Raw genomic sequence first — 27,593 nt, 5'->3', positions numbered from 1 at the left:
GAGTGATAGCGTTGGAGTATGTCCATACGGCTAAGAATCTGGCAGATCCCTTTATAAAAGGGCTATCACGTGTTGTGATAGATAATGCATCGAGGGAGATGGGTATGAGACCCACATGAGTTGCCATGGTGGTAACCCAACCTATGTTAGGACCTAGGAAAACAAGCCAGTGGTGAATTAAGGAGAGTAACTATACTAACCCGCTCCGTTGGAGTTGCAATACTCTCAATACTGTATGGTAGGATGACTACTGTCTTACTGTGTTTCAAAGCTTATGAAAGCAAGATGCTATCCTACAGAGCGATCTTTGGAGGAACACACCTATATGAGCCCGACTGCTGGTCAGAGTCTATGAGATTGAGGTGATCTCTAGTAAGCTCATGAACAGGCCAGGAGTGTGACTTATATGCTCTACCCGAGGGGTCAGTCTTCGGCAGCCTAGTACTGGTAAGACATATAATGAAGCTTCTTTACGCCAAACTGACAATTCAAGGCTTAGTCCATTGTTCAGTTGTGAAGGAGTGTAGCTGCTTGCTCTAGGTGAAGTTCAACCTTAATAGGTCTTCACTTAAACACTGGTATATCAAAACAGTAATTGGGACAGAGGACACAATGGGCCCTCGAGATCTGGTGGGGATTGTTGAAATATGGGGTGGGCTCTAGGCCCATCCAACAATTTCAGAAAATCAATTTTAGAAAAATCTCTAAGGGCTCATGTGGGTTATATGGCACTAGGTGTAGTGGGAAGTTTAGTCCCACCCCGCTAGTGGAGAAGGAGTTGGACCTCTTTATAAGGGATTCTCTTCTACATGCTATTGGAGCTTGAGAAGAGGCCCTCGCGCACTCCACCTCCGCCGCCCGCCACGCCACGCCTCATCACGACGCGCCGCAGGTTGCGGGATTGAGCCGAGCCGAGCTCACACCTACGCGTTTATTTTTGCCAGACACTAACGAAGAGTTTCTGACAACTGGGCCACGATCTGAGACGTCGGATCGTGGGCTATCACGGACATGGGTCGAGCCCACGTCTCTCCACGCGGCTGCACCTATATAAGTGTGCGATGTCTCCTAACCCTAGCCACCACGAACAGATCACATCTGCTCACGCACACTGCCCACCGTCGTTCCTTTGCTGTTGCTGCCGCCGGTGACTCCATCCCGTCCGCCGCGTACACGGTTGACGGGGAGCAGGTCTCCGAAACCCCGTCCCTCTGGTTCCTGTACAGGAGAGGGGCGAATAGGTTTTTAGAAAGCGGCTACGCGACTGCTCGCTGTTCGTCTACTTCCTCTACGTCCACGTCGCTCTCATCATCACCATGTCCACCGACGCCGAACGTGCCGCCGCCAAGAAGCTTGAGGCCGACAAGAAGACCACCGAGGACGCCGCTGCTGCCGCCACCGCCGCGGCAGCTTATGCATCTACTGGAGAGTATAACGCGTATATCCCTCTCATGATTATTTCCGTCTTAGCAGTACTAGCATTATGTGTAGACATGTCTACTGTTTGTGTAGTACGTGCTCGTTTAGATCAATATCAATATGTTGCTAATTCTGTCAATGCCATGCTAGTCATCTATTTATGGATTAAATTAGTCAAAAAATTGCCTGTTTACTCAACACTTGTTGTGCTGTATGTTGCTGACGGGCTAAATACGATGCTATCCAAGCAAAAATCCAAAATTTTACAATCGTGTTTTCGTTACACTTGTATCTCAGGTGTGCACAGGAAAATGCCCTTGTAGATTAATACAGGTGGAAAATATAAACCGGTCTCCCAAGCGCAGCCTACGGCAGCTGCGCATATACATACTTTAAACGCACTGAACCTGTGGTAATCTGCATCTGAGTTTATCTTACACCCATGGACTCCCCGCCTAGTTCTACATTGTACTCCAGTCCGCAACAGCATTTAATAGGATCAGAAACTCCCTGCAGAGAAAGATGTTCAGCTTCTTAAGACTGCACATGGCATCATTGAAAGTAACGTACTCCCTCCGATCCAAATTAATTGACGCAACTTTAGCACAACTTTGTACTAAAGCTGCGGCATTAATTTGGATCGGAGGTAGTATATGTATTTCTCCATGAGAAGAAGAAAAAGGAAATCAATTAGATTAAATCATGGAGCAACCAAACTGAAAAGTATCGGTAAAACACCTTCATTTTAATGATTCGTTCTTCAAGAGACTGGAAGTACTCGGCTTCTCCAGCTCCATCACCTTGTAGAGCTTTGTATTCTTCCTCCAAGGACTTCTTATCCATCTCCTGCACTGCAGCCTGCAGGCACCAGGATGAAATAACACACATGGAGAATGACTTGATAACAGAACGATGTTTACGGTTAAGAGAAACACACTGAACTTACAGGGAAGCTAGCAGTTATGTTGCTCTCCTGCTCAAGGGTCTGCTTACACTGCAAAGTTAATAATTCTTTAGTTGAACTAAAACAGCAATTGCGACTGCTTGACAGATCTAGGGCCATAAGAGTCTCTAGAATTAGAATACTTCGCTGATTTCTAAGAGGAGCTGTGATCCTTTTGCTTTGATATCCAGTAGCTTCTTCCCAACGTCAGATTCCTGTTTATTAGTTAGTGAGCGCCACATGACAGGTTGGATGTTCCTTTGCTACAGGAGGAGAATGGGAAGCATGGAATACCTTGTCTATGCTCCCTCCTAAGTTGAGCACTTCATACCTCTTCCCTGCAATAACACAACAGATCAATATTCAGGTGAAGCTATTAGTTACAGTTTCACAATTGACAATCCTATTTATGTTATCCAATGTAGCAGTTTCACAAGTTCAAAGTCAAGATGATATCTAGAATGGTGCAGACCTGATAGTAAGCTAATATAGTTTAATCTCAAAATTTCAAGCAAAGTAACATCACTCAAACAGAAAACAGGTAATATAAACAGAGCCTGGTCAGTGCACGCATGTAGTTCGCTAACTGCGTCGATCAAAAGTTTTTTTTTACTAATTGCAGAAAACCACCTCATGTAGATTGTTCAGATACTCCATATCAGCAGCACTGCTTCCATTCATCAAGAAGCTAGTACAGAGCACCTGAGATGGGACCATTATGCTTCCATGAAGTTTGCTCCTGGCATCCTGGCAGCATCCAAGATTGGAAATGACACTGACAGGTGGGAGCATGATTACCTCGCCCAGCTCATGTGTGCTTCGTAGTGCAACACAGTATCATCCTCACGTAGCTTCATGGCTGCCAAGTTTGAGGAGCCCATGCACAGTGTTTGTAGCTACCCCTTGTGACCTAGCTTTGCCGCTCTATGTGCACCCTTGGACAACGGCTCAATTGCACCATGTAGCTGACTTGCTGCCCCTGTGGCATCTGCCTCCTGTGTATTCCAATGACGAGACCATCAACCACTCCATCCCACTCACCTCGTCCAATCAAACCAAGTTGCCCCACGACCACCCTGTGAGGCGCCACTCTGAGAAACTGAGCCAAGCTTGTGTTATTTATCACCTAGTACCAGAGCAACTTAGACTCCTTAGTGCATGCTTATGGTTAGCATTGCATAGTAGTCAGTTCAAAGTGACAAAAACTTCAACACAAGTCTAAGGGTGTGTTCCCAAGAAAACATGTCTAGTGATGTGGGTTAGCACTTGAAAGTAGCAAGTCGCTTATAGAGCAAACGACATGTTTCAGCCTTAAGGGTAGATATGGGTGAGTGGTAAGTAAGAGACTGGTGCAGTGACGCAGAGGCATGGTGGGGTGAAGGAATGTGCAAATCGAAAGCATGAGGCACAGGTAGCTTAGGCCCAGAATTGTAGGAGATGGTACAGTCAGGATGTTGCTACTTTGATAATCAGGAAATAATGGCTAGTGGCGAAAGAGAGAAAAGATGGATAAGTTAAGCTACCCCCACGAGGCATGTCAAAGTATCATGCTAATGAAACCGCCTCCTAAAGCTCCCCAGTGGGTTTTAATGGCTTCGCAAAGGTTTGGTAGCTAGTTTCTAAGCCTTAAGGGTAATGTAGTCGGACGCCAAACGACATGGCTGTGTCAAACGTCATGGTATTAAGTAGACTTCTCCAACAACAACAACAACAACAACAAAGCTTTGTCCCAAACAAGTTGTGGTAGGCTAGAGGTGAAACCCATAAGATCTCGCAACCAACTCATGGTTCTGGCACATGGATAGCAAGCTTCCACGCATCCCTTTCCATAGCTAGTTCTCTTTCGATACTCCAGTCCTTCAGATCCCTCTTTATGGACTCCTCCCATGTCAAGTTCGGTCTACCCCGACCTCTCTTGACATTATCGGCACGCTTTAGCCGTCCGCTATGCACTGGCGTTTCTGGGGCCTGCGTTGAATATGCCCAAACCATCTCAGACGATGTTGGACAAGCTTCTCTTCAATCGGCACTACCCCAACTCTATCTCGTATATCATCATTCCGGACTCGGTCCTTCCTTGTGTGGCCACACATCCATCTCAACATACGCATCTCCGCCACACCTAACTGTTGAACATGTCGCCTTTTAGTCGGCCAATAACTCAACAGCATACAACATTGCGGGTCAAACCGCCGTCCTATAGAACTTGCCTTCTAGCATTTGTGGCACTCTCTTGTCACAAAGAATGCCAGAAGCTTGGCGCCACTTCATCCATCCGGCTTTGATTCGATGATTCACATCATCGATATCCCTATCCTTCTGCAGCATAGACCCCAAATATCTAAAGGTGTCCTTCGAGGCACCACCTGCCCATCAAGACTAACCTCCTCCTCCTCGTGCCTACTAGTACTGAAACCGCACCTCATGTACTCGGTTTTAGTTCTACTAAGTCTAAAACCTTCGGATTCCAAGGTTTGTCCCCATAGCTCTAACTTCCTATTGACCCCCATCCGACTATCATCGACTAGCACCACATCATCCGCAAAGAGCATACACCATGGGATATCTCCTTGTATATCCCTTGTGACCCCATCCATCACCAGAGCGAAAAGATAAGGGCTCAAAGCTGACCCCTGGTGCAGTCCTATTTTAACCGGTAAGTCATCAGTGTCGCCATCACTTGTTCGAACACTTGTCACAACATTATCATACATGTCCTTGATGAGGGTAATGTACTTTGCTGGGACTTTGTGTTTCTCCAAGGCCCACATGATATTCCATGGTATCTTATCGTAGGCCTTCTCTAAGTCAATGAACATCATATGCAGGTCCTTCTTTTGCTCCCTGTATCTCTCCATGAGTTGTCGTACCAAGAAAATGGATTCCATGAGGCATGAAACCAAACTGATTTTGGTCACGCTTGTCATACTTCTTAAGCGGTGCTCAATGACTCTCTCTCATAGCTTCATTGTATGGCTCATCAGCTTAATTCCATGGTAATTAGTACAACTCTGAACATCCCCTTGTTCTTGAAGATTGGTACTAATATACTCCGTCTCCATTCTTCTGGCATCTTGTTTGCCCGAAAAATGAGGTTGAAAAGCTTAGCTAGCCATACTATAGCTATGTCTCCGAGGCCTGTCCACACCTCAATGGGGATACAATCAGGGCCCATAGCCTTACCTCCTTTCATCATTTTTAGAGCCTCCTTGACCTCCGACTCCTGGATTCGCCGCACAAAACGCCTACTGGTATCATCAAAGGAGTCATCCAGTTCAATGGTAGAGCTCTCATTCTCCCCATTGAACAGCTTGTCGAAGTACTCCCGCCATCTATGCTTAAGCTCCTCGTCCTTCAGCAGGGTGTTAGCTACGATCACTGTCAGATCGTCCAAGATGGAAGTTTCTTCACAGAATCACTGTCAGATCCTTGTTTTGCCTCTTCTACTAGTGCCCCAACCGAACCGACAACCTATCCAACTCCTTGATTCGGTTTTTGGTAGGAGCACGAGTCTCCAACTTGCATAATTCATTGACTAGCTGTGTAAAGCATTCATAATAAAGGCATGTATGTATTTTTTTAAATCATTAAAATGTTATGTTGGAACCTTTGTTTGTCATGTGTATGAATAGTACTCATAGGTGTGGAACACAAGCTTTTCCTCGACTGGTGAAGATGAGCGCAGTTGGGTCCTGAGGAAAAACTAACCCCGCGCCAAGGTAAGCTAAGTAACATGCATACAACAAGCATATGAACTGACTCATGTCCGAAGATGGAAAGAATAATTAAAAGCCACTATTATTTGACTTTGTTTAGCAGAACCCGTACCTTCAAAAATGTTCTGCTTGTTCATAGGTGCTTCAGCCTGCATGAGTGCATATGTTACAACGATGATCGAAACAATATATTGCCTCGCTTAACAAGAGCGTGAAACGACAAAGAGGGAGTGAATTAATAAAAAATCCTTATGGTCCAACTTGCATAGTAGATGTTGAGTATCAACTTACTCAATTCAAAGTGGCCTAATAACTGTCAAACATTCATGTACAACTTATGCAAGAGTTGAATTACCATGAATAAACACACCATACAAAGTGATTCTCATGCTTAAATTACTTTTACTTCGGTTAGAGGTAAGTAGTTGTTTGATTGTCTCTAAGCTATTAGGGATAGAAAGTTTTTTTGTTACAAGGAGATACATTTTAGCCATGACAGTTAACAACCATATCTTCTCTTCAAGCTAAGCTTATGACGAACTGGACATACAGGATCCAATGTCATTAGTTGACTAAGCGGTGACAAACTCTCTAGTTTGTTGTGTTTTGTTTTGCTCCTTTTTCTTTTGGGTTTTTATCAGTTTTGCCATCGACTGTATAACGCTACTCAGTTTTGCCACTAAACATTTTTACTACTCAAAAATGCCACTGTCATATTAGATCAAGCTCAAAAAGACCATTTTTCACCGTTACTGTTTGGTCAATACACGTTGACTGAAGGTAGATGACGAAACTACCCCTATCCCATTTGTAAGGGGCGTATGAGAAAAAGAGAATAAAATTTGGGACGGCGGGGGTTCGAACCGAAGACCACAGGCTACACAGCGCGCGAGCTGACCAACTGACCCAGGGAAACGCTTTGTTCTGTAAGGAGATATACGTCTTATATACATATATCCGAACCTAACTAAACAGAACCCTTATCTAATCCTTTGCCCGATCTGTTCGTGGCAGTTTCCCCAGCCGGAACCAACATCCCCAGCCACCTCCGCTGCCTACCAAACTCCTCACCTGGCACCGCCAGTCGCCGGGCTGCCAGCCCAGCTCCGGCGCGCCCCCACTCGCCGCAGCTGCGGCGCCTCCCGCCGACTGTCGCCACCCTTCGCAGCTTCGGCTCTTCCTCCCGCCGGTCACCGCCACCGGAGGCAAGCAGCTCCGGCGCTTCTCCCCCTTACTCCGCGGCTCCTCCCGAGTCTTGAAGTGCAGTTGTTCCACGGCAATGGCGACGGACAGCAGGACCGAATCAGAGGGTTGCGTCGGCCACAGGACGCCCCAACATGACATAGGCTCTGAAATTCCTGCATTGTGAGTATACTAATTCTTAGTGTGCGTGTGGTTGAATATAACTTGTAGAGGTCGAAATTTGTACGTAAAATTTGTAGTAGCTGACTTTGCCTTACTGATAATCGCGTGCAATTTGGTACTTGTGTTCCTGATGGTCAAGATGGATGCGGATACTGCTTGTATGCTGACAGTTAGGATGGAAACAAGCCGTAAGAGTAGCGATGGTCTCAAGCGATATGTTGGCGGCTTTGATTTTCCTCTATTCGTAGAACCTAGTATCACACACAAAACATTGCTGCACAAGCTGTGTGATAGCTATCCATGGGGGTGGCGTGATTACGTTGAGTTGAAGTACTATGACAGGGAGCAGAATAAATGGGGTTGCTTTTGTATGTGATGATGATGCAGCTTTGATGTTTGGAAAACATCAAGATTCAAAGAAAATATCTATGCAAATTGAGGTTCTTCAAAAATCCCAAACTCCTAGCACACCTAGCCTTAATCCACCTACACAACCTTGTTACAGTGAGAGTCAACATACAGGGAGTCAGGCAGTTGATGTTGATACAGTCAACATACGGGGAGTCAAGCAGTGTACTAGTGTTGATGATGCTAATAGAGACATAACCGATGATGCTATACCTGATGATGCTGTTCTCTCGGATAATGATGATGAGCGGCAGTATCCAGACTTAGTCAAGAAGTCTACCAAAGAAGATTTGACAGATATGGAAGAGGAAGATAATCCTCCAGCATATGAATCCACTGACACTGAAGAGGAAGAAGAGAATAGAGACATGGGTTTAGTTGATGAAGAGGAAGAGGAGGAGGAGGACACACCTGTTGTAGTATATGACAAGGAGAATCCATTATTTGCAGAAGGCTCGATATTCCCCTCTTTATTGGACTGCAAAAATGCACTTTCTACTTTTGCAATTAAACGTGAATTCGACTATACAGTCGAAAAGAGTGATTCTAAAGAGGCTGAGAGCAAGTGGTGCATATAAGAGGTGTAAGTGGAGAATTCATGGCTCTTATATGAGGAATAGCACAATATTTCAGGTACAACTTGCTAACATCTAGTTGATTTGTTTATTGTACCCTTTATTTTGTGGAACTGGTAACTATACAAATGTGGCAAGTTTAACATACTAGCAACATACTAACTAATTTTGTTGTTTCCTACAGATCAAGGTGTGTCCTTTCTCTCATACATGCCCAACTAAGCTGAGAAGTGAGAAGTTCAAGCCGGCAAAGAGCAGGTGGGTTGCTGATGTTGTGCTGGATTGGGTGAGAAAGAACCCACATATTGGCCCTACTGCTCTTCAAGAGAAGATCCATGAGAAGTACCACTTCACGGTGCCATACATGCGTGTATCTCGTGGTAAGGACAAAGCAATGGATATGATTAGTGGAAAATGAGAAGATAGCTTCCATCGTCTCTATAGTTTCAAGGCTGAGGTGGAGAAGTGTTCTCCTGGTAGTGTAGTGGAAATAGACAAAGAGACTATGCAGTACACAATCAAAGGAAAAGTGAGGGAGAAGGAATGCTTTAGGAGGGTGTTTGTTTCATTCAAGGCATGTTGGCAAGGCTTTTTAAATGGATGTCGACCATACTTGGCCGTAGACTCAACTGCACTAAATGGAAGATTCAAAGGGCAACTAGCTTCTGCTTGTGCCATTGATGGCCGTAATTGGCTTTACCCAGTTGCATATGGGGTGCTAGAGACAGAATCATCTGAAAGTTGGGCTTGGTTTCTTCAAAATCTGTGTGGGCTTATTGGGCATCCTGAAGGACTAGTCATACACACTAACGCTTGCAAAGGTTTAGAGACAGCAGTAGAACAAGTGTGGCCTGGAGTGGAGCATAGGGAGTGTATGAGGCGTCTTGCTGCAAATTTTCGAAAAAAATTCAAGGGCAAGGTCTATGATGATAATCTTTGGGCTGCAAGCTTAACTTTCAGCTCCAGAAAGCACAATTGGCATATGAAACAGATCCTTGCTAAGAAGAGTGTCCAAAAATATATGGCTGAACACCACACAAAGATATGGTATAGAAGCAAGTTCAATGAAATCTGCAAGGTTGACTCCGTCAATAACAACCTCGCAGAGTCATTTAATAGCAAAGTCAGGAAAGTTAAGGCTCTTCTTAGGGCCTGTTCTGATCTCCTCCAACTTCACAAAACTTCACAAATCCAGCTTCCCTAGCCAGCTTCTCGCTTCATCTAGCGATTCCCGAGCGTTCGGCGTCGTGTGCAGCTTCTCCCATCGCTGCAGCCCAGCTGGGAGGTTGTGGGCCTATTGGGCGCCAGTTTGGGACGGTTGGAGGCAGCCCGGTATGGGCTAGACATCGAGGGAAGCCGCCCCTGTACCGATTCGATGGAGAGCGAGAGGAGCGTTATGTTTCGTGCGAGCGTACCAGTTCGCTGGCTTGGACTTGGCGGTGGCACTTCCGTTGTAATACTGGCCAACTCCAGCTTTTCGCATCGGTGGAGCTGGGCCGATGCTCCTCCAGGATTTTGCACTGCCATCGGGCATAACTTCTAGAAGCCAGCTTCTCGTAGCAAAACTGTTCGGGAAAAATTCATCTATGAAATTTGTGGAGTGTGGAGTTGGAGGACTTCAGAACAGGCCCTTATTGTTGACATGTTGGACAAGATTAGGCAGATGATAATGGAGAAGTTTGATCTGCGGATGAGGATAGCATTAGAAAAATGGCTTGGCCATCTCATAATACCAAGTGTGATAAAGACACTGCATGCCAAATCCAAAGGTAAATATCTTGTATTCTTTCAATTGATTAATTTCATAACAACTAAATTCAATGATTAACGTTTTGTGTTCTTTTCAGGGCTGAAGATGATGGTAATTAGACGCAGTGATGTTGAGGCAGAAATTACTGCAGTGGACAAAGAGAATAGGGAATGGAGGTACCCTGTTGAGATCGCAAAGGAAACATGTAGCTGCAGGCAATGGCATCAAGGGTTTGCCATGTATCCATGCCCTGTACTTTATTACTTCACTACGAGGTCCGGTATCAGAAATTGAACCATATGTACATGAGTTCTACTCCGTTACAAAATTTAAGGCTGCGTATGCGGACAACATACCTGCAATGGTAGGCAAGCAACAATGGGGCATTGTTGACCCTGGCTTCAAACTACATGCTCCAGTGTTGAGGAGGCCAAAAGGCCGACCAAGGAAGACTAGAATTAGATCTAGTGCTGCAGGTGCTGGCGTGGGCGCTAGGAAAAGGAAGTGCAAGCGATGCGGTGGCTTCGGGCACATTGCCAGATTGTGCACAAATCCAGTTGACCCAGCATTTGGAGAAGATGAGGCTGACCTCCAAGCTAGGGAAGCCCCTTTTGTGGCAGGAGAAGGCGACCCTGAACTATCAATGGTTGCAAGTTCTGCTAGGTAACACGAGAAGAACATGTGCTTTTCTATATGTATTTTCAACATCTTTTTTCATTCTTTTTTGCAACATGACTAACTTCTGTACAGCTCAAAGAAAAGTGTGAAGAAAACAGAGAACACAAGGAAAAGGAAGGACATGCAAAATGAAGTGTGTACCACAACCGAAGGACGTGCAGGTGGATTTGTTTCGTCTCCCATGCATATTCGAGTTGCAAATGCGGAACTACCAGACAGTCCTACTAAAAACACAAGAAGCAAAAAGAAGCTACATATGTGAAGTTTGTGTGATCGTGACCTTATGCTTGTGAACCTGGACATCCTTCTTTTCAACCTTATGCATGTTTGAGAATTTGGACCTTTATATTTCGACCAGCAAGTGGATGTTATTGAACCTTATTTATGTTTGTGAACCTGATTTGTGTGTGCTGAAAAACCAACAAGTTGATATTTTGAACCTTATTTATGTCTGTGAACCACTTTGTGTTTGTGTCGTTTTCAGAAAAATGGGCAGTCACCATGCTGAAATTTTCAGAGAAATTTAGAATACCACGTGATCCTGCTGTCATATGTGTTGTTTCTGTCAATTAGTGTGTGACCGTCAAAAAAAATTGGGCGTGACGGTCTGCCTCATTTGTCTATGTCTACTAGTACCAGACAGATTCTTCCAGCCGGCTAGCCGCTCATGCAGATGTGTTGTCCATACTAACTTTCAAACCCAAGTCCAACTAGCTAGCAACAAGAAAATATACGAGACGCTGCTGTGTCGGAATATTATTCCATATAAACATATAAGGGATATATCTCCTACATCAGAACATCTCCTTAGCTTAGTTGGTTAGCTCGCGCCTTACTGCAGGTCGTGGTCTTGGGTTCGAAACCCCACGACGCCATTTTTATTCTCTTTTCATGCGCCCCTTACAAATGGTCCCACAAGTCAACAGAGAGAGAGGGGTTCACAAACGGGGATAGGGGTATTTCTGTCATCTACCTCCAGTCAACGTGCATTGACCAGACGGTAACGGTGAAAAATGGTATTTCTGAGTTTGTGTCTAACGGAACAGTGGCATTTTTTATTAGTGAAAACATTTAGTGGCAAAACTGAGTAGCGTTATACAGCCGATGGCAAAACTGATAAAAACCCTTTTCTTTTAGCTACAAGGACTAGAATCATGTTGGTATGCATGTATTTGTTCAAGATCATCCAATTGTTGCTTTGGCTTGTCTTTGTGTTTGCCAATTGGAAGTGACAAGAACACATAGGATTCTCTAGTCTCTATCTATGCTCATCTTACCTAAATTCCACTCCATCTATGCACTCGATCATTTGGTCTGCAAACCCTGGAAGTACTGGATGATGTTCCAAGAACTACCGACCAAGTTTCCACCTTCAAAAATTCTCTGAGGTGTTTGAAACCTCCGGTAAAATCTCTAAATATTTATCTTTTTTGTTTGTGGATTTTAATCTTTCATCCCTGGCACTGCTTTAAACCAAAGGCTCGGTACCAGTGGTCCTTTTGTTTACGGTACTATCGGACAGTGTGCGACTTAAGCACCCGAGTACGCACCTCTACAGGTTCACTTCGATCCATATGTGCTTGTTGTGCTCAAGCTTTCCAATCGCCTCTGCCATCATCATTGTCGCTTTGCGACATTTCCATGCACTTTCTCTGCTAAATCTGCTTGACGCAATACAGTAAATCTTCCGTCGTACTTGCCGTAGTCTGCAACCGCCAGGTTAGGGTATTTGCAAACTCTAGCCCTAATCCATGTTTAATTTTAAGGCTAGATCTGCTTAGAATCTTTAGGCCAATATATTCTTCTCAAACACCCCACAATCCATGCAAGATACACTGAAAATCCATCGATTTTCATTTTGTAATTTCAAATCTTTTACAGAGCCCAAAACCATCGTAGTAGTACCTCTTGATACGACCGGAACAATGTTGAGCTAGCGTCCAAGATGTCACTGTTCAAAACTACTGCTCAGAATTGCCGACGCTATTTTAGCAGTGTGCCCTGCAGCTTTATAACTACTTGGTACTACCGGCTAAATTTCTATCTGGAACTATCGGACCTTGCGGAAAACGAAAAATTGTGTCATTCTAATTTTTCTATTACTTTCTTTGTATCCATGTGTATCTTACCTCTGCTTCTCATCTATATATCATCCACAGGTATTTGTTGGTCTGCTTTGCTTAGTGGTCTGCTTAGTTGTCTGCTTGCAAGATGTCTGGATCAAGATCTAACTCTAATGCTATCTATAGTGATCATATAGACCTGGATGTTGGATCCTTTTTTTTGAGAAAACGCAAAGAGACTTTTGCGTTTCTTTACATTGAAAAGGAAGAGTTGAAGTTACAATCCTCGAGAGGCACAGGTAATGAGCAATGCAAGGAAATTAATGTACATCCCAAGACCGGGGCATAGTGTCATGGAGTCCGGAAGCGTCAGCTCTGGCCCAAAGCTTTGCCTCGTCCCTTATCTTCGCAACCAGGCTGCTCACAGATGGTTGGGCACCCTCGAAGACACATTCCTTATGGTGTTTCCAAATCATCCATGGGGTGAGAAGGGCAATGGGAGTGAGGCCTTTGCGCATGGGTTTTGAGGTGTGTTGTTTAGCAGCGTGCCATCAGTCCAGGAGGGAGGCGTCATCGTTCGGCGGTGTGCAAGACATGCGCAGCCAGGCAAGCATCTCGTGCCAAACCTGTCTGGGAACGGGTAGCAGAGACGCAGGTGGCGCGTCGACTCGGGGCTCTAGCAGCAGAGGAGGCATGAGGTGCGGTGCTGGAGGCCGTGGCGAACAAGGCAGTCCAGCACCGTTCCTGGTCAGCTAGTCGGTGGAAGCAGCACACCCGAGGTGGCGTTCCTCCAAATGAACTTCCAGGAGCTGCTGCGGAGCGAGCCCTGGAAGGTGGCCTGATAGTAGGATTTCGCAGAGTGAACACCGCTCGAAGTCCACTTCCACAGTAGGTGATCGGGCTCCGTGGTCAGGGTGGTGTGCCCGACAGCATACCAGAGCTGGATGTACTGTCCGATCTTGTAAACTCCCAGCGCGCCATGGATGTTACAAGCCCAAATGTTGGCCAGAAGTCCATCAGAGACAGCTTAGCGACGCAATCGGAAAGCTATGGAGCAATCTCGCTGACTGAGCGCCCGCCAATCCGCTGGTCCTCCCCAAATAAGGCGGTGCGGCCATCACCCATTGCCATCGAGGTGGAGGCAAAGAATAGAGCTCACTCCTCGGCACAGAACTGCAAGTCTAAGTTGCTACATGCTCAATTGCTATCAGTGCGGATCAACCAGAGCCATCACAAGCGAAGCGCCAGCCCGGTTCGCTCTACGTCTGGGATGCCGAGGCCTCCAAACTCAATTGAGCGGCAAGTTCGGCGCAATTGACATGGCAGTTGCCCGCTATTGGCAGCCTCGCACCCAGCCCACAGGAACTATCTCAATCTTCCCGAGATGCTTGATGATTTTCTTGGACGATGCAAAGACCAGCAGCTGGTGTATGGGGATCGCATAGAGGACAGACTTGACTGTTGCGAGGCGCCCAGCCTTGTTCATGAGTCCTGCTTTCCAAGATGGAAGTTGTCCTTGTGCCGTATACACGAGAGGCTGCAGCTGCGCGGCGGTGGGGCGTCTCACCGTGAGTGCAATTCCCAAGTGAGTGGGAGCTCGACGATTGGGCACCCCAGGAGCTAGACAGCGGGTGTTGCTATGCCGATGTCACAATGGAGGGTGGCGGAGCTCTTGGCGAAGTTGACGCGGAGCTCGGAGGCATGGCCAAATAGCTGGAGGATCTCCTTCACCAGAATGACCTCCGCTGGCGATGGGTGACAACACAACATGATATCGACAGCATATAGTGAGATTGCCGGGATGGAGCGTCGCAGGTGCGGCTGATACCAAGAGAGACGGCAAGACTAATCAAACGCCCAAGCACATCCACCGCGAGGACGAAGAGCTATGGGGACAGCGGGTCACTTTGTCGGAGGCCGTGGCGGTGCCAAATTGGCGATCTAGGGGCTCCATTGAGGATTCTCGTGCTCGCCAAAGGTAGCAGGATTGCAAGCCATTCCAGGAAGCGATCCCTGAAGCCATAGCGGCGCAATACCTCAAACAAGAACGGCCATGAGATGGGATCGAAGGCCTTCATGAGGTCAAGCATGAGGAGGACTCTGGGGGCCTTGAGCTAGTGGAGCAGGCAGGCTGATTGCTTGACCAGGACAAAGTTATCGAGAAGGTTGTGCCCTGGGATGAAAGCGTTCTAGTTCGAGCTGACGAGGCCATCCAACTTAGAGGCAAGGCGTAGCGAGAGTGTTTTCGCGAACTTAGCGACAAGATGGATCAGACTAATAGACCTGCAGTCAGCGAATCCGACAACATCGACACGCTTGGGCAGCAAGGTAAGGAGCACTTGGTTGAAGCGGCAAAATCCTTGTCCGCGCATGTCGTAGAGCTGCTGGAAGACGTCCACAATGTCCTGCTTAACCGTGTGCCAAGAGGCACGAAGGAACTCGGAAGTAGAGCCGTCAGGGCCCGGCACCTTGCATGCGGGAAGCCGCTTTATTGCATTCCAAATCTCCTCCATGCTGCGCCACAAGGTTCAGCGTGCAGTCGCGATCGACAAAGGTGCCCAGTAGGCCATCAAAGTGTAAGAAAGTCGCTTCCTCCACATCGGTGTGCTCGATGAGGACGCAATCGCAGAGGTGATGTTGTGCATCCTATTCTTCTGTCAGCAGTGGTGCTCTGCCCGTGGAAGAATGATGTGTTTGCATCCCCGTCCTTCAGCAAACGTCGCTGGATTCTGATCTGTAAGTTGGATAGGATCACCCCATGCGCTCAGATTCCAGACCATGACGAACTCCGTCACCCTCATCCTCCACAATCATGGTGTGCATGATCACACATGTTGCACTTCCCACAACGTCTGCATCTCATATTCTTGCAGGTCCTCGAACAACTGCAAAACGGGTTTGGAGCACTCCAAATGCCCTTCTCACCCCTTCGATCAGAGTGGACATTCGCGGTCAATCCACATGACCCACAATAGGCCCGCATAATCACTCACCTTCATATCCATCGTGCATGGCACGTTGGCCTTAGACTTTCCCTTTTTGTTTGCAACTAGACATCTGCACAAGCTTAAGTTCATGGCTCAATCGATTCATCCACATTTGTCGCTAGCTTCTAGTGCATGTAGCACGAAGGCCGGAGCAACACTAGAACCTAATTGATTAGAATACTCGACCAACTTTGTACAGGTTTTGCTCACGGCGAGAAGTGTCAACCAAAGATAATAATCAATCAACCGACTCCCACATGTGTACATGTGCCAAGTTGCCCTCGCCAAAGAAAGTAATCAGCAAGTCAGCATTGATGTGTTGTGGTAAGGCAGAGCATCACCTCAGGCAAGCGTGAGCGAAGTTCAACGAATTCAGAGCACATGCAGGCTTGCGGCGCCCACAGGTCCCGCATAAAAGCTTGGTATTCTGTAGCATTGCTCACATAACTTTTTCGGGCAAGTCAATGACCGCGAGGAGCTCGCAACCCATCCCACTTGCATCCTGAGTCATGGCCATTTATGGTATAGTTGCACGAAGGAGCTTCTCCCGCACACAACCTTGCAAACAATGGAGACTGCCACAACACGTTGATGTCATCGTGAGACCCAGGCAGCCCAAAGAAAGAGTGCCAAATCCAGAGGCCTTCTAATGCATTTGCTTCAAGAATGGTGGGCTTCTTACAATGGTCTTGATATTGCCCTTGTAGAGCATATGGGCAATTCTTCCATTGCCAATGCATGCAACCCAATGATCTAAGCATACCTGGCCATCCTCTTGCTTCCTACAGTGCCAAGTACTCCGATCCAAACACCTTGATCACCGTAGTAGCAAACCTGACCATGGCTTCGAGACGTGTGCTTTCGGACATCCGGAGGTACTCCGTGCCATAGACAAGCATCCTTAATGTAGCCGTGCACTTCTGGTAACTAGAGAATCCAATGTTTCCAACGGCATCCTTCTTCAAGATGAAGCAGTCATCATAGGCCCGTACACTATTGCAGAAGCTATCGAACACAGTTCGCCTCATCTGGATCAACGGCAGAAATAGTGCTCAAATAGCACATCGGGAACAAAGTAGTAGTCCATCGACATCATATGCCCCGTGCCCTATTCTGATTCATCACTCTATGTCCCTTGGTTGATCCCTTGAAATTGAGAGCATGCTCCTCCGCACATTGGGCATCGTCAATAACCGCAAGCATCATTGTTGTTTCATCCTCGTATTCGTCCTCATTTGACAAGGACATATAAATGAACTCGGTTCGTCCGAATCCATTGTGTTTGCTTCAAAGTAAACAACAAAAAGTAAAAAAAATGGCTATGGCATTTGGCCGAACACTTGTCGGACATGGTGTCCGCCATGGACACAAATGTGCAGGGACGGAGGGTACCTGGCGGCGGAACCAGCGGTGGAAGGGAGGCGTAGGCATCCGAGTGGAGCGGCAGAGGTCCAACGAGGCCTGGGCGGTACAGCAACGGCGGCGGTCTCAGACTATGCGGATACAAAGCAAGCGGATGGACGGAGTGAGAATAGCAGGGCTCCGGGTGGGCTTCTTTTGGGGGGGAGGGGGGTTCGGAGGGCTACATGGCGGAGGACCGGACGCCCGCAAACCTCCCACAAGGACCCCAACTTTGCTTCCAATTTGTGGGAATTTGGACGTCCGGACCATGTCGTGGACGTTTGGTGCATGGCATTGGCCTAACATGTCCAAACAACGCGGTTCGGACATTTGCGGGCGTTTTGATGCATGGCGTTGGAGATGCCCTTAGGGCTACCAGAAAGAGAACCAGGACAGTTGTTGCTGCCTGTTGATGTCCCTCAAGCAGCTCAAGCCAAAGAAGATATAGATTTGGCAAACCTAGTGACTGAGGCTCCATTGTATGTTGTGCCTCCATCACACTTATTTGTTAGTCAAGGACTAAGATGGCTGCTACTTCTGTTCATGCTAATGGAGGAACAGGAAGAGGTAGATCATGGAGTGTTGGTCTAGCAAAAACGCAAAATCTAAAGAACAGCTTGTTGCAGAAGCTAAAGAAAGACAAAGGCTGGCAGCTATTCAAGATGCCTTGCTTCAAGGTCAACCCATTACTAGCAGTACTAAAAAAATCATAGAGAATGTACTTGTTGAACCAAGCTCAAGTCACTCAGTCCAAGATACAGTGCCTACAGAAGCTCAGGTAGAGGATGTGGCACAAAGTCCTCCAATCATAGACACTGCTTTAGATAGTTTGACTGCACAAGATGCAAGTAAGCCCACTGCTCAAGATGATGTACATGAGCCAAGTGCTCAAGAGCATGTGGAGAAAATTCAAAGTGATACTCAGGGTGCTTTTTTACTTCAAGCCCCTGTTTCTGAAGAGGCTCCTAGTTCTCAAGCCACTGTATCTGAGCCTAGTGGTCAAGATGCTCCTCAAGTTTCTATTGATGAGGAAGCAATAGCATGTGGAGAACCTAGTGTTCAAGATGCTCCTCGAGTTTCTATTGATGAGGACGCAACAGCAACAGCTAAGGAATCTGAAGACTTAAGGATGTCTGGTACTTTGGAGGAAATTCTTAACCAACATTAACCCTCAACTCAAGCTCAGATTGATGCTGATGAAGAGCTTGCCAGAAAACTTTCAGAAGATATGAAACTTAGACAATAACCTGAGGACTTATGGATATTTAGGACTTCTCTTTGGTGGATCCTTTGCAGCTCCCGCCGCCGCTGCATCCCAGGTCGGGACGCCCCACTGCTGCGCGTGCTCCCGTTTCGGCCGCCCTCTGGATCGAGTTGTCTAGCGCTCCAGATCGAAGCTCTCCGTCCGCTCCTCAAACAATTTTCTGGATCGGTTTGGTCCTCGGTTGATCCCGTCTCGCACATGCGTCGTTCCTCGGTGCTTGGTGCTGGCGTGCTTGAAGGTGATGGTTGTCGCTTTACTTCGACACCTTTTGTGACTTGCACCTGTGCTGCTGGCCGCTCTACATCGACTCCTCTCACGGTTTCCACAAGTAGCGGTGACCGCTCTACGTCGACTCCTCTTGCGGCTTCCATGCGCGGCGGTGACCACTCTACGTCGACCCCCCCTATGGCTTCCACATAGGACTCTCAATCGACTCTACATGCGGCTTCCACGGGTGGTGGTGACTGCTCATCATCGGCAGGTGTTTCTACCTCGACCTCTTCCGTCGTGTCCCTGCCTGCGCGTGAGATTGCGCAGCTGCGATGCCTGCTTGTTGCTTGGGATTCTTCACCGACAGGTCTGCAGGTTCCGTGACTGACTCTTCTAGCACTGAGAAACCACCTTCTACTCGTTCAGGTACATCCCCATGGATTCTTGATACTGGAGCATCTTTTCATATGACTTATGATTCTTCCACTTTGACCTCCATTCGACCTATCGAGTCTCTTGTTGGTGTTCTTACGGCTGATGGCACTCCCCTCCCTTTAGCTAGTTGAGGCACTCTTAGCACTTCTTCATTTCATGTTCCCTCTATCGCTGATGTTCCTCGACTTACAATGCAGCTCATATCTGGTAGTCAGATTGTTGACTCTAGTTGTAGGGTCATTCTCGACTTTGATTCATTTTCTGTTCAGGATCGTCGCAAAGGCGCTCTGCTTGGTGCTGGCCCTTGACGCTCTGATGGTCTCTGGGAGCTTGACTGGCTTCGTATTCCCTCCGCTGCCACCGCCACCAGTCTCGCAGCCCCTGTTGTTGCATCTACCAGCTCTTTTCAGCAGTGGCATCATTGTCTTGGCCATTTATGTAGTTCTCGTCTCTCATCTTCGGTTCATCGTGGTGTTTTGGGGTCTGTCTCCGGTAACGCTTGGTTGGATTGTCTGGGTTGTAGGCTTGGTAAGCAGATTCAACTACCCTATCCTCACAGTGAGTCAGTGTCCGAACGCCCTTTTGATCTCGTTCACTATGATGTTTGGGGTCCGGCTCCCTTCGCTTCGAAAGGGGATCAGCGCTACTATATCATCTTTATAGACGATTTTTCTCGGTACACTTGGATCTATACACACAAAAATTGTTGCCATGGTTCATACCCAATATTCCACTCGTGTTTTTCGCGCAGATTCAGCTGGTGAGTATATCTCCCATGCGTTGCGAGGATTCCTTGTTGAGCAAGGTACTCTTACTCAGTTCTCTTGCCCTAGTGCTCATGCTCAGAATGGTGTGGCTGAGCGCAAGTATCGTCATCTTCTTGAGACGGCGCGTGTGATGATGATCGCCGCCTCTCTTCCGCCTCACTTCTGGGTTGAGGTTGTTACCACTTCCACCTCTCTCATCAACATTCAGCCATCTGCTGCTCTACAGGGTGGTATTCCTCTCGGGCGTCTTTCTGGCCATTCTCCTGATTATTCAGAGCTTCGTTTGTTTAGTTACATTTGCTATGTTTTGCTTGCCCCTCTTGAACGCACCAAACTGAGCGCTCAGTCTGTGTGTCTTTCTCGAGTACAGTGATGGGCATAAAGGCTATATTGTTGGGATCCTGTCGGTCGCCGGATGCGTATTTCCCGGGATTTGACCTTTGACGAGTCTCGTCCCTTCTACCCGTGTCCATCCTCCTTGGCCTTTTCCACGAAGGACATATCTTTCCTTGCATTTCCAGATACACCTCCCTCTGTGCCCGGTATTCCTACTCCTTGTCCCGCTGTCGTAGATCCGACGTCGTTCTCTCCTACGGTTTCTTCTCCTCCCTCATCGCATGACTTTCCACCTTCACCGATACATTCCCCATGTCCACCTCCAGTGATTCCACCTCTTCCCTCCTTTCCTTTCCATTATACTCATCGTCCACGTGTTGTGGGTGAGTCTACTGATGTGCCCTCTACTTCTGGTGTGTCGTCTTCCTCCTCTCAGCCGACTTATGGTCTTCGTTCTCGGCCTTGTCCCCCCCACCTACCGATATTCTCCTTCTCGCTATGGTCTTTCGACCGTTCTTGAGCCCACTTCTTATCAAGATGTTGTTGTTCATCCTGAATGGCAGTTTGCGATGGCAGAGGAGATTGCTGCCCTTGAGCGCACCGGCACGTGGGATCTAGTTTCTCTTCCTCCCCATATTTGTCCCATCACTTGTAAGTGGGTCTATAAGATTAAGACTCGCTCTGATGGTTCTCTTGAGCGTTATAAAGCTCGTCTTGTGGCTCATGGCTTTCAGCAGGAGCATGGTCGTGATTACGGTGAGACCTTTGCTCCTGTGGCCCATATGACCACCGTCCGCACACTTCTTGTTGTGGCCTCTATTCACCACTGGTCCGTTTCTCAGCTTGATGTTAGGAATGCCTTTCTTAATGGTGAGTTGCACGAGGAAGTTTATATGCAGCCACCACCTGGGTGTTCAGTTCCTGATGGCATGGTTTGCCGTCTTCGTCGCTCTCTCTATGGCCTTTAAGCAAGCCCCATGCTCTTGGTTTGAGTGTTTTGCCTCTGTGGTCACTGCAGCTGGTTTTTCGCCCAGTGCTCATGATCCAGCGTTGTTTGTCCACCTTTCTGCTCATGGTCGCACTCTTCTTCTATACGTCGATGACATGATCATCACTGGCGATGATTCTGAGTACATTGCCTTTGTCAAGGCCCGACTCAGTGAGAAGTTTCTTATGTCTGATCTTGGTACTCTTTGTTACTTTCTTGGGATTGAGGTTTCCTCCACCTCTGATGGCTTTTTTATTTCCCAAGGAAAGTATACCCAGGATCTTCTTGCTCGTGCGGCTCTTTAGTGATGAGCGCACTGTTGAGACTCCTATGGACATGGATTTTCCCGAATATACAACACATAAACTAGAATAACAAGGACATGGATTTCTTACATGAAATAGTAATTATGGTAAGAAAAGAAAACAAATTCACTATGAGAATGACTTACAAATGGTTCTATTGCAACCATCTTATTCTTATCTGAATCAAGCCATCCCTACAAAGTAAAAAGTGCACGGTTTCAAGGAAATAGCATTCGTAACTAGATAATTTTACTCATGAAACATATAATTACGATCAGAAAATATTAACATAGGAACAAACTAAAATACTAACCTGATGCTCTTGTAGTTTGACACTCAAAGTTTCCATTGTCTTCGTGTAAAATAATCTGCCATTAGAAAGTAATCGATTAGTCTATCTTACAATTCAGAACTCACAGCATGATCCTTTTTAGAGGTCACAGATGTACCTTTTCTGGCCGAGTTTTGCAGATGTACTTGTGATTTCCAGCTGGAGGAGGTCTAACGTCTATGTAGGATGGCAAAGATTGTAATTGAAAGCATGCATGCGGGAAAAAAAATCTAGGATGAACTATGATGTTGCAACTTGCAAGATTAACTAAACTCTTGAGTATATATCTCTGGACACCACGAACAAAGGGTGGGAATTGAACATTTGTGGAAAAGAAGAAAACACAAGAATATAAGATTCCACATAATAGAAGGATGGTCAAATTTCTGATTAACAAAGGTCTCTTCAAAGAACACCTTTATAAAGTAACACATGTCTAATGTACAGTTTATGTTTAGTCCAGATGAAACAAATCTTAAATTTTGGTACCAAAAAGAACACAAAACCAGACGACTTATAGGGCATGAATTTCAATAAAAGCGATACAATAGGAACAGTTGCATTTCGTTGAAATAATCAGCAGATATTTATAGCAGTATGTCATGTCAGTGCTTTGTTACCATAGCAGTTCAATACTCATAACAAATATTAGCATATGCCAACTAACTCCTTGAGATGAAATGGAGCATGGACCGCATCGAATAAAACGTGGCGAGTATTTATTTTTTAAGAACAAGAAAATTAACTTGTCAACAAATACAAAGGGAAGTAACATCTTCAAGTATATGCTCGTTTGTATTGAGATAAAGAACAAATCCTTTTGGTCCCAAACAAGTTGGGGTAGGCTAGAGTTGAAACCCATAAGATCTTGAATCCTAGTCATGGTTCTGGCACGTGGATAGCTAACTTCCACATGTTAGAACAGGGTTGAGCTGTGTGTAGTTATCATATTGTATAGGGGCTTCTTTGCTTATTTCCTTCGCATGTATATGTACAGTTGGCATGTTGGCCCGTTTAATAGAAGCTCACATCTTAGCATGGCATAAGAGCAAGGGTTAGGTTCCTCAACCGCCACCCTCTCTCCATCAAGCCTCTCCCCTGTTCTTCCTGGCAGACCTGAGCTGATCCTGCTGTTGGTAGCCACCACCGTTCTATGCCGCTGCTATCTGTCCTTCCCGGCCGGCGCCGCCATCGCTACGCCGCCAGCCTCCTGGTTCTTCTTCCCCACCTTGCTGCTTCCCAGGACCAAAAGGAAGTGGTGCCCTGCACCAGACAAGAAAACTGGGTGTTTGATCCTCTGCGCCCCTTGCTGCTGCTCTTCTCCTCCTGGTCTGCTGCCGCCATGAAGCCCCTGCTAGAATGGCGTCCTCCACCACCACCGGTGCTGTTCTAGTCCCCCGATGTCCTGTTATCTTTGATGCACGGAACTACAAGGACTGGGTGCAGTACATCAAGCTGCACATGAGGGGCCAGCTGGTCTGGGAGCACCTCACAGGTGCTCTGGCCTGTCCTCTGCTGCCCACTCCTTTGGCTAAGGTGGCCTTCCCTGTTGATGACGGTAATACCGATCAACGTGAGATGCTAGATGCCTTTGAGGAGGCCACTGAAGAGAAGAGTATCATAATCAACTTCACCTGTGAAATCAATGGACAAATGATGATGCTCGAGCCTCTTCTATCTTGGTGAACAGCATGGATGTTGATCTCACCATGGATGTGGTGGCCCTTACCATCAGATGTGGGAGCGCCTTCACCGTCATTACGAATCTACGGGGGATGGCATGTATCTCTCTGTTGTTCGTCAAGAGCAACAACTACAGCAGGGAGATGCTAGGGAGATGCTACTGTGGATGACTAGGAGATATCGGTTGTGTGGTGCCAATTGGGCTATCTGGGAGCTGATGTTTGTCACAGATGTCAGTGTTGTGTGCAGCAACAAGCTAAGCTGGAGGTTCGTTGCCTCTACGAATTCCTCACTCGCCTCCAACCGGAGTTCGAGCAGAGTCGTGCTCAGCTGTTGGCACGCCATCCTCAGCTCTCTCTGGAGGCCCTTGCTGAGGTGCGATCTGAGGAGTTACGTTTACGCAGCACGGGCTTGTTGTCGTCCTCTTAAGCAGTCCTGGCTGCCCACGCTTCACCGCTATTGCATGGTGTGCCCTCTCCTACACCGGTGCCAGCAGCCTCCACAAGTGCTTTCTGCACCTATAGCAAACAGGATGGTCACATGATCATCGAGTGCATCAAGAGGAAGAGACACGGTCGCCGTGTTGGCCATCCTCGTATGGACCCAGGAGGCTCCTCTAATTCTCGTGAGGGCTACCTTCAGAAGGTTCACCAGGAGATGCTCACCTTGCTGCGCCGCCTTGCTGCTTCTGCACCATCCTTAGGTTCTGCTAGTTCTGATGGTCAGACGTCTGATCCACCACCACACTCTTCGTCAGGTACATCTTTGCTCTAGATTCTTGATTCTGGGGCCTCCTTCCACATGACACCTGAAGCAGCACAAGGTTGTGGAGGAACAAACCTTGCTGCTACAAAGTGTACAACACGTGTTGAAGGACCTACTTCAACGAGTTGCACTAGATATCGCTCTAGAGGTGGAAATAGGCCAATGTGGCATCAGGATTTCAATCCAAAACTCCTAGAGCACAAGATCTACTCAAAATCTTAGATAAGAACACCAAGCTCTATTATAGGAAGTGGTGGTAAATAGTCTTGTTACAAACTAGAGGTGATGACCTCTATTTATAGGGCTTTGGGAAGCCCTCACATCTTACTTCTACTTATAGCTAGAACACTCTAGAAAACATCACTTAAGATTCACCATTCTACTCATAGCTACTCATAGCTAGAAGACTCAAGAAAACAGTAGCTGGGTTAAGAAAAGAAAAGAAATACTAGACTAGAGTAGAAGTATCTAGAAGTAGCAAACAGATTTGACATATGTTTTTTTCCTCTATTGTTCCTCGTCATTCTCCCCTGGTTGTTTGGAACTCGACCTCAAGTTAGCTTCATAGAGCGCTTCTTCTGGATGGTATAGTCAGGTCGCAACATTGAATGTGTTGGATATCCCCATCTCGCTTGGAAGATCTATCACATAAGCATTATCGTTTATCTTCCTCATAATGGAGAAGGGCCCATACCTTCGCTTCTAAGCTTCCCTTTAATACCTAAAAGGCAATCTTTCTTTTCAGAGGTAGACCATCACCTTACCACCAACTTGGAATGATTTCAGCCTCCTTTTGCAGTCAGCAAGTTGTTTATATTTCCGATTATGTGCTTCCGAAACACCATGAATTTCTTTAAACAACTCAGTGTAATTATCAGCAAAGGACGATACTGAATTTGAGTTTCCCCTTGATGGTAGCTTCACGAGGTCCACCACGTGTGATGGAACTTCAGCGTAGACAATGAAAAAAGAGTTATTGTAGGATTACCCAAAAATTTGTTCACCACTTCCATTTGTCCATCTGTTTGTGGATAGGCAGTGCTAGAAAATTTGAATGCAGTGTTGACTTGCTTCCACAAAGTGAGCCAAAATGCAGCAAGAAACTTGCTATCGCGGTTTGAGACGATGGACCTTGGAACTCCATGAAGTCTGACCACTTCTCGAAAGAATAGGTTTGCCACATGATAGCATCTGTTGTCTTGCGGCATGGCATGAAATGAGCCATTTTAGAGAATCTGTCCACGACCACAAACACAGCATCATTCCCTCGTCTGTTCTTGGCTAACCCAAGACGAAGTCCATAGAGATATCCTCCCATGGAGCAACAGGAACAGACAAAGACATGTATAACCCTGTGTTCTGGACCTAGCCCTTGCAATGTGGCACCGCTGAACAAACTTCCCAACATCTCTCTTTAGTTGTGGCTCGTCTTAGTCATGGCGTGCAACAAATGTTTGTGCAATGGACAGGTTGTGCTGCATCTCAAGCTTCCTGTGAACATCTCACTGAATTTCAGCATAAGAACCCAACCTTCTGGCTCAAGCACAAGCTGCTCATGGAGGGAACTGATGTCATGTGGGTCAGCACTATGTCTGCAGGTGCAAGCCCAAGCAAGACTCGGTGGCCACCACGTTATAGGAGTCCAGGATTAGGTAAGTTCAAGCCTTAGAAAGTTTGATCTGAGTGCGATATGGTTTTTTGTCACAAATAGAAGGTTTCCCCTATTGTGTTCAGGCCTAAGTCGGTTTAAAGAGTCCTTAGTTTCTAAGTCATGTAAATTGCAGGATATATAATGCCCGGGACTGGTATTGAGAGAAACAAGCAAGAAACATAAATAGAAAAGGTAGGGGTTCTCCTCTGCAGCCCTATCTCCCCTTGGCATCACGGTACCCAAAGGCAACCTTCCCCGCCCCCGTCCTCCCACCATCCACCACTATCCCTTCGGGAACTTAGGCCCTGACAGCTGAATACCAACACCTGGATTACATTTGACGATTTGACAACCCAACGGACTGGCGCCGAAGGGGAAAAAATCAACATTAGGGTATGAAAAGCAAGAAATGTATCTCAGATGGGACAAAAATTTAACCCTCGGAACAGATTTTGGAAGAACCAACCCCCGCAAAAAGAACATCACATTTCAGAACTACCATTTTTAAGACAAAATATAACTGTCCAATTGCACTTCTAGTCTGCCCTTTTTCTTGGCGATTGCAAGGGAGACGCACTCACAACGCACCTCCTTAACACACGCTTCCAAAACAGGGATCAGCGATACCCACCAATCTCACAAAGTTCCTACTAATGCGCACAAGGATGGCGGGATATAAACCCTAGTGGGTGGAGTCCTGCCCTCCCATCTTCACGACCACAGCAAGAGGTGATTCTCCGTCTGCATTTTTTTTAACGATTATGACCATCCAACTTCCTACTAATTCACAACAGCTGACGCTGTTTTCCCACTTCTACGAAAGCATGACTATTCACTCGCTAAATACCGTTCAACGTAGCATTTCACGTCCTCCAACATGCCACAACAAAGGAGTGCCATCAAATAACTTATTACGGCTTACGTGCACATATTCCCAGGATAGCAAACTCCGCAAGAGCTAGAACGAACAATCCAGGATCCTCACCTGCTTCAGCGTGGCACCCACGACCTCCAGTGAGGCGATCCTACCCTGCTTCTCGGCCATCTCCACACAGACATGCGCCCTCGCCTTGGCAAGGTGCTCGGCCTCGTCGCTCACCTGTTTCGCCTGCGCCCTCACTGCCCAAACATAAACAGCGACATCATCAACCAAGACGGCAAAATTAGCAGCGCGAATCCAGTGATAGAAACAAGAGACATTTGAACCTAAGGCGATGTCGCTGTCGTGAGCATCTATGGCCGTGCGCTGCCTCTGCTCCTCTGCTGACCGCTTCGCTGCCTCCTCTTCCAGATCTGCAGCCCAGCGACGCAACCATCGACAGCCGAGGCGGCTGGAGAGTCAGAGCGGCGGGAGCGGGGACGGGGGAAGGGGCGGTGGGTTCGCGCGACGGACCGTTCATGTAGCTGCGTAGGGTCCTCATGTTTGCCAGGTACTCCTCCATGGCTGCCGGCCGGAGCTGTGGGTCGAGAAGGACTGTGACACTTGAAATCAGGGAGAGATTAGATGCTCTCTGATTTGTAAATGTCACGTGTCATCCATCAGGACGGGTCTC

At 47.0% G+C, this 27,593-nt stretch overlaps 1 protein-coding gene across 2 annotated transcripts; it reads right to left on the bottom strand.

Annotated features, from left to right (window-relative positions):
- Nucleotides 1–1,633: 1,633 nt before the first annotated feature.
- Nucleotides 1,634–27,593, bottom strand: LOC123166505 (uncharacterized). Of its 2 annotated transcripts, XM_044584312.1 has the most exons (12): nucleotides 27,434–27,593; nucleotides 27,247–27,333; nucleotides 27,026–27,159; nucleotides 22,060–22,118; nucleotides 21,924–21,978; nucleotides 21,757–21,804; nucleotides 6,191–6,227; nucleotides 2,657–2,700; nucleotides 2,506–2,577; nucleotides 2,366–2,413; nucleotides 2,158–2,277; nucleotides 1,634–1,929 (listed from the first exon to the last, which is right to left on the bottom strand). In XM_044584312.1, exons 1-12 carry the CDS (start codon nucleotides 27,480–27,482, stop codon nucleotides 1,849–1,851), a joined length of 834 nt encoding a protein of 277 aa, XP_044440247.1. In that variant the 5' UTR covers nucleotides 27,483–27,593; the 3' UTR covers nucleotides 1,634–1,848. The 2 variants fall into 2 exon arrangements, with proteins under 2 accessions (XP_044440247.1, XP_044440248.1); XM_044584313.1 differs by lacking the exons at nucleotides 27,026–27,159; nucleotides 27,247–27,333; nucleotides 27,434–27,593 and adding an exon at nucleotides 7,150–7,436.

This window comes from Triticum aestivum, chromosome 7D (assembly GCF_018294505.1).
Source record: "Triticum aestivum cultivar Chinese Spring chromosome 7D, IWGSC CS RefSeq v2.1, whole genome shotgun sequence".
Taxonomy (NCBI): Eukaryota; Viridiplantae; Streptophyta; class Magnoliopsida; order Poales; family Poaceae; genus Triticum; species Triticum aestivum.
Note: the sequence above shows the minus strand (reverse complement) of the source record. Positions and strands in the feature narration are given on the sequence as shown.

Bases quoted from the DNA above. Each gene is read 5' to 3' on its own strand.
- LOC123166505 (XM_044584312.1), bottom strand. From the start codon at position 27,482: ATGGAGGAGTACCTGGCAAACATGAGGACCCTACGCAGCTACATGAAC. The intron at 27,160-27,246 runs GTTCAAATGTCT...ATGTTTGGGCAG, and splicing joins CGACAGCGACATCGCCTTAG to TGAGGGCGCAGGCGAAACAG. The intron at 6,228-21,756 runs GTAAGTCATTCT...GCACTCATGCAG, and splicing joins TGGTTGCAATAGAACCATTT to GCTGAAGCACCTATGAACAA.